The sequence below is a fragment of the Schistocerca americana genome, chromosome 1, assembly GCF_021461395.2.
Source record: "Schistocerca americana isolate TAMUIC-IGC-003095 chromosome 1, iqSchAmer2.1, whole genome shotgun sequence".
NCBI lineage: Eukaryota > Metazoa > Arthropoda > Insecta > Orthoptera > Acrididae > Schistocerca > Schistocerca americana.
The window spans coordinates 131,531,594-131,538,373 of NC_060119.1; the positions used below are offsets into that span (position 1 = coordinate 131,531,594).

General features: G+C 44.4%; 1 protein-coding gene across 1 annotated transcript; it reads right to left on the bottom strand.

Moving 5' to 3' along the window:
* Positions 1-780: 780 nt before the first annotated feature.
* LOC124606091 (cuticle protein 67-like) lies at positions 781-6,507 on the bottom strand. The gene is made up of 2 exons (XM_047138089.1): positions 6,499-6,507; positions 781-1,281 (listed from the first exon to the last, which is right to left on the bottom strand). Exons 1-2 carry the CDS (start codon positions 6,505-6,507, stop codon positions 781-783), a joined length of 510 nt encoding a protein of 169 aa, XP_046994045.1.
* Positions 6,508-6,780: the final 273 nt, after the last annotated feature.

Sequence of the window (6,780 nt, forward strand, 5' to 3'; positions counted from 1 at the left end):
TCTGTGATAGGTTTAGCTCCCAGCAGATATTTTTTATTGATATGAATGTAACGTAAATATCTGACAGAATTTTACCTTCAGCTTTTCACTCACTTGTCACAAGGGCCTGCCATTATGGTGTCATCCTCTGTTTGAAGGTAGTATGGAACGACATTCGTTTAGCACCATTTTCGTAGCCTTTAGCGTCAGTGTCGAAAAGTCTCAATTCCATGCGTCTCCTGCATTTTTCTCGTAATGCCGAGTCCAATCGTGTTACTCCTCCTACCAAAGACAATCAGCAGTATGATCGAACAAAGCCCAGCAGGTATCAGACTAGTAGTAAAACTGCCATCAACGTGAACAATGGTATCAACACAACAATGACTTAATGCCTTACTAGGGATGGTCCTACTGGATGCTAAATTCCCTCGCCTTTCTCCAACGTTGAACTAACTTAGCCAGTCTGGAGTAACATATAGTTTAATATAGACTGCTAAAACAATACGACTTAGCATTTTTCACGATAAAAAACATTCCACGAGGCGAAAAAAGTGCTAAGTAATATGAAAAACTCCTGTGACCCGCTGAAGACTGAAGCCACTTCACAAATAAGAGCTTGACAAGTCAGAGCCAAATAGTGTTGGCTGTGAGGGTCTGTGTATAACAAATGGAACAAGGGAGTGCACAAAGAAAGGGACACATTAAAAATGCTATAATTTATTTTACAATAAATTACAAATAAATATAGTGCTCTGAATCATCACATCATGACACATCAGAATGCCAGGAGGTGAGGTCAGATTACCAGGCGTAGGCGAGACCCAGACCGTTGCTGTAGGTCATGTGGGCGACGGCGGGGGCGGCGGAGTAGGCGACTCCCAGCAGACCGACGGCGGGGGCGGCGGCCTTGACGACGGCGGGGGCGGCGTAGGCGGCAGGGGCGGCGTAGGCGGCGGGGGCGGCGTAGGCGACGGGAGCTGCGGCCTTGACGACGGCGGGGGCGGCGTAGGCCACGGGGGCGGCTACGTGGGCGACGGCGTCGTTGCTGACGCGCACGTCAGACTTGCTGACGCTGGAGTAGGGGGTGTCGATGGTCTTGGAGTAGGTGGACACCTGTCCCAGGTTGCCATAGCTCCTCAGGATGTTGGAGTGCTGGGAGGTGATGGCCGCGGGGGCGACGGCGTGGGCACCGTAGGCGGCGTAAGCGGGGGCGGCGTAGGCGGGGGCGGCGTAGGAGACGGCGGCGGGGGCGGCCAGGTAGCCAGCGCGGGCCACGGCCAGCACGGCGGCGAAGACTGCGAGCTGTAAGGTACGGGACAGTCAGTGGTGGCGTCGTACTTCGTATTTACAAATAGTCATGCTGCGTACCGTGACCATCCCACTTTGCATGGGATTAGTCAGAATCAGTTCTGACTAAGAACGACGGATTGCTTTACGTACATTTAAAACGCTGATATACAATGATAAATCATCAACAATATTGCCGCCTCCATACAAATTCTTGGGAAGTAATCATGAAAATTATCCTGAGAAGTAGTGTGGCATTTTAAATTTCTTAAAATATTTTTTTTCCTTGGTCTACTCTCTATTTTGGCTCCAATCCATGTAAAAAGAATTGCGTGAAAAAATGTGAGCACTTGATTACTTCATTGTTTTAACTAAATAAGTGCACATGTCACAGCATCAGGGGCGAGGCGACATTAACCCCAAGTAGAGAGAGAGAGAGAGAGAGAGAGAGAGAGAGAGAGAGAGAAAGAGAGAGAGAGGACAGAGCAAATCCAGCCATAACTTATTACCATCCGGCTTATCTTTCAGAGTCGAAGTGAAGTAGCAGTCCCAGCAGTACAGGATTATTCATGTCTCCAAGGATTCAGAAACTACTGCGCGAAAACTACAAATATACAGAAAATAGATACATTTCAGTGGAAATCTGCAAGCGCAAGGCGTGATCACCTCGTTGTCGAGCGCCTACAAAACACGAGCGACAATATGGAGCGGATCATGTGTTACATGTTCCGGCACGCCACCCTCCTATTGATGCGCGCTGCAATTACGGCACGGCACGTAATATGAACTGAAACGTTAAGAGTCAGACTAAGCGTTGATACGTGTCATTCAAAATCTCTCTGCTATTCTTCTTGAAATGCCGTCTCGTGCAATATTTACAAGGACTGCGTGCAGTTTGGAAGGTGAAAAATACTTATTGCTTTTACAGTTTATGTCCTGCAATGAATTTGATTGTCATCACAATAAACGAATGTCATTCGTATTTTCCGTTACTTTTTCAAGAGGTAAAGAAGTGATTCGGACTGTTTGACTTGTAGTGTTACAGAACAGTGCTGAAAATCAAGTGAAAACATAATATGAGCTACAACTGAAGGCGGTCTTATTAGAACAATCTACTAATCACCATTAAAATACGAATATGTGGAAAAATAACGACTACAGGAACTGATAGTGTGATAGGTCGTGTGTTACAACATCACGGAATAATTTCCAAGGTACTAGAGGGAGCTGTAGAGGGGAAAAGTAGATTCAAGAAGTAATCGAGGTCATTTGCGTGAGAGATGAATAGCCTGGCACAGGACAGCAAAACGTGGCCGGCCGCATCAACCTAGTCACAAGACCGACGCGCCTCAAAAAGTATGTCAAAAGTAGATTTCATTATAGAAACGGAAAACCTGGGAAGAAACACAGTGGAAAATCACGACAATTGCTACATCCCATCTATGATAGAACAGGCATTGAGCTGGGACCAAATGCTAGAAACAATCGAAGTAACTTACATGTAAGCCGATATGTCGTCTACCATGAACTGAAACAAACTTAACTGGAGAAAGCAACGGTACAAAACCACTTCTGACCATTACTAATAAAACTGCACTAGTAATTAACGTCGAGAACAGGAAAGGAATGAAAAATGCTTGTGAAACAACTACACCCCCACTGGCATCCACGAAAACATAATGCATTGTTCCAAAGAATATTGTAAGAGGCTTCGAACAAAACTATTAAAATAGATTATGTAGCGCACAGCGCAGTCGTGCGACACTATCTTAATGTTTCACACCAAACTTTAATATCTGTAAATAATTTATAGAAACCTATAGATAAGAAATAAATTATTCCGCCTCAGTTAAATAATTTAATGTAATGACTGCAGATATATATTGCTGGTGTACTGAAGCCCTAATAGAAGAGAGGGAAAGTCCAAACGTAACAATGACCAAATTACTTGGATTGTGGGGAATGATTAAGGAATTAGGAGTGAGTAGCGTCTGGAGAAATCGGAGAATTAACCTGCTAATGGACATGTGGGTGTGGCAAAACAGCTTGCAGGCACCAGGAAATAAAAAGAACTCACGAGATCTCTAGATGAATATCAGAATTAAAAAATAAGTCTGTTTGAGAAATGATAGTATCTATGATGAACAACTAGGTATTAAAGGCTATGTAGCCACACAAGACAGTGGCAATCCAAAATGTAGCTAGGTTCCTAAACTCATGGTTAATAGAAAGTTTATCTAAAGCTTCATAGAACTCATTGGGCAGAAGTCTCGTAAATTGAAGAGCGAGGTACTGGGACCGCTCTATCAATATTGACAGTCACTTCAGTACACTGAAGGTTAGTCAGTAGATTAATTAGTACGTTTCACGGCTGCTAGTCAACCAACTAATGCGACGCTTGTACACCACACTCCACCTACAAAGTGATGAAGACGGATAACTTTAAAAAATCAAACTATATCACTGAGTTTAGAACCAAATTTTGGAAAATTTGAATAGAGGCAAAAACCTTCCCTTTTCCCTGCACAATGTTGATTATTAGTGTGAACCTCGACACTGAGATAAGTTATAATGGATATTCTTTGATGCTGAGTGAAAGAATTGTCAGGGTGAGCTCTAAAAAGAGGCGACTCTTCGCTTGGCTAATTCATTTTTTCGGCATACGGCCAGTTGCAGCCGGTTGGGTAGCACAGTTCGTGGAATGACATCAGACAGGTGTCACACTCGACAGGGTTAGCAATCGGGAGCACTTCTGTTATGATCCCGACGCTAACGTACTCCGTTCGACAGCTTTCGTCACCTGATTTTCGGTTGCTGTGTTTGGAAAATATCTCGTCACACTACAATAGTAGATGCGATCCTAAACGACACCTACAGAAAGATAACTGGCTTCCTGAGACCTAATATAGTGGACATTTATCGGTTATTGACCCACCAAATGTCATATCATTCCTGAGCTTGAAAGAAAGGAACAAACAGATGAATGACCAGCGTCACCCTCTTCAATCCATGCCAAAAAGGCTTAAATTTGGACGAGGTTTCATATACTCACAATCAGTACAACCAACTGAAAGTCCCGTAAAATCATTATAATAAGAAGAAGATCCACAAGCCGTTAGAGTAAGCTCTGCCTGCGGGCTTCCAACTAGTCTAGCGACACCTGAAAACGTTGGGCCGACTTGTTAAGGACGCGGAGCGATCAAGACCACATAAGAAACTATGGGGACACACCGACACTGATGAGTGTAAGTTTGGTGAAACACCAACAACGGAACACTATAGAAAGTCTTCATGCAATAATAGAAAGTGTCCGTTAGTGTCCGGCAGGAGTTCAAAAATGGTTCAAATGGTTCTGAGCACTATGGGACTCAACTGCTGAGGTCATTAGTCCCCTAGAACTTAGAACTAGTTAAACCTAACTAACCTAAGGACATCACAAACATCCATGCCCGAGGCAGGATTCGAACCTGCGACCGTAGCGGTCTTGCGGTTCCAGAGTGTCCGGCAGGAGTGGCCGAGCGGTTCTAGGCGCTACAGTCTGGGACCGCGCGACCGCTACGGTCACAGGTTCGAATCCTGCCTCGGGCATGGATGTGTGTGATGTCCTTAGGTTAGTTAGGTTTAAGTATTTCTAAGTTCTAGGGGACTGGTGACCTCACAAGTTAAGTTCCATAGTGCTCAGAGGCATTTGAACCATCTTTTTGTCCGTTAGTGGATGCACCCAGAGAATGTACTCAAGAGGACCTTCTGAATTATACCAAGACAGCTGCAGCTTACACCATATTCTGCTTGAGATAACTCTGACAAATTTCGTATTATTCATTTTGTAGTTTTTTATTTGATTAGTATGTTTTATGTAAAAATACGTATTTTGCATCTTGAATTATGTACTTGTATTTTTCCAGTTGCTATATATTTTGTAACTTTGTACACGATAATGAATTACATGGTCTTCTTGGATGTAGACTGTCTTCATACACGATAATGAATTACATGGTCTTCTTGGATGTAGACTGTCTTCATGGTATTATGTAAACTAGGAAGATGAATAGTGAAAGCCCATATACTCATTTGAGCAATTCGAGATCTCGAAAAATAAAGGTGGAGAGATATTCAACAGGCGGATCACAATCAGGACAGTCGCCTGGCCTCGATCTATAAAATGCTGTGTAACTTTAGTGAATGGTTCATAGTCTGGCAACCAGGAACGATTATCAGTCACATCTCCTCTTGGCGGTCAAATACTGATTGCGTAAATGCTTCTCGCCAACAGGTTCCAATAAGCTAACTATCGACTGACAGATGTCGTACTACCGTGTGTCACGTGCGTCAATGACAGACGTGAAGGTTGGTGCACACCACTGAGATATAAAGAGAAGAGACAGGAGTTTTGCTCCAGGTATGAGTATTCTCCAGTAACATACTCAGAACATAATATTGAATATTTTTCTGGGAATGTTGGAAGCATAAGACTACCACTGTCTTCACAAAAGAAGACAATGGTGTCATTGTATTCCTCCCAGCACATCCCCAGTAAATAGTCGTACAGGTCCACCCTTTCTGTATTCTGAGCCGTGTCTGGTATACCTCATTTACGGGACGAAGCATATCGAATAATTTTGAAAACGTAGAATGGGAAGAAACAAACTATCCAAACGTACTTAGTCGCGGCTTGCATCACCAGGTTTCACTGAGGTAAAGATATGAATGACTACTCTTCAGGAAAATCATTGCGGTTCTAACTAAACTGGATGAATGGAAAACGAATTGGTTGTAACTGCATCTGAGGAACCGTCTCGGGATTTGTCTGATTTGATTTTGGGAAAGTCAGGAATGGAAGCGAGTGATTTCACATGTGCTCGATATCTGTTGCGGGTAATATCCTAAGGAGATTCCTTGAGAGCTTGAAACGTCATATTGTACCACTCCAAAATGACATGTGGAAAAACAGGCGGCTGGTTATCGGATTTCAGTAAAATACATGACACAGAAGTTGAGTTTTTCCACTTAAGCGACGGCTTGTCTTCAGTGGGTGGCAAGCTATCGCTGAAGATACGCTGGTCCAGAAACATTGAGATGTGACGAAAGAAGCACATAGCACAATTTCTAGCTGCACGATCTACGAGACATAGAGGTAGCGCAGGTTTCCATCCAAAGTAGGCAACGGGCTCTATTATGGTGCAGTGTGACGAAGTGCTGGTGCTACGGCACCGGCAGGTCCGGCGCTCTTACCTTGTACATGGTGTGAGTGGTGGTCAGAACGAATCTGGAGAGGAGCGCGCACGCCGTGCGTTTATATACGTCTGGCCGCGCCTGGCTGTTTCGTCACCTGCCGTGCGCAAGGTCCGGCCGCGGCTCACCTCGTGGGCACGCACGCGCCTCCGACGCGCCCCACCTCCCAGCACTGCCCCGAGCACTTGCTGCCCCTAAACTAGACCTTCCATACCACAACATGATACTGTCTCCCAAACTACGGTCGAACCTCTAGTATTGTCCCTGTTTCGACTTCCTCTA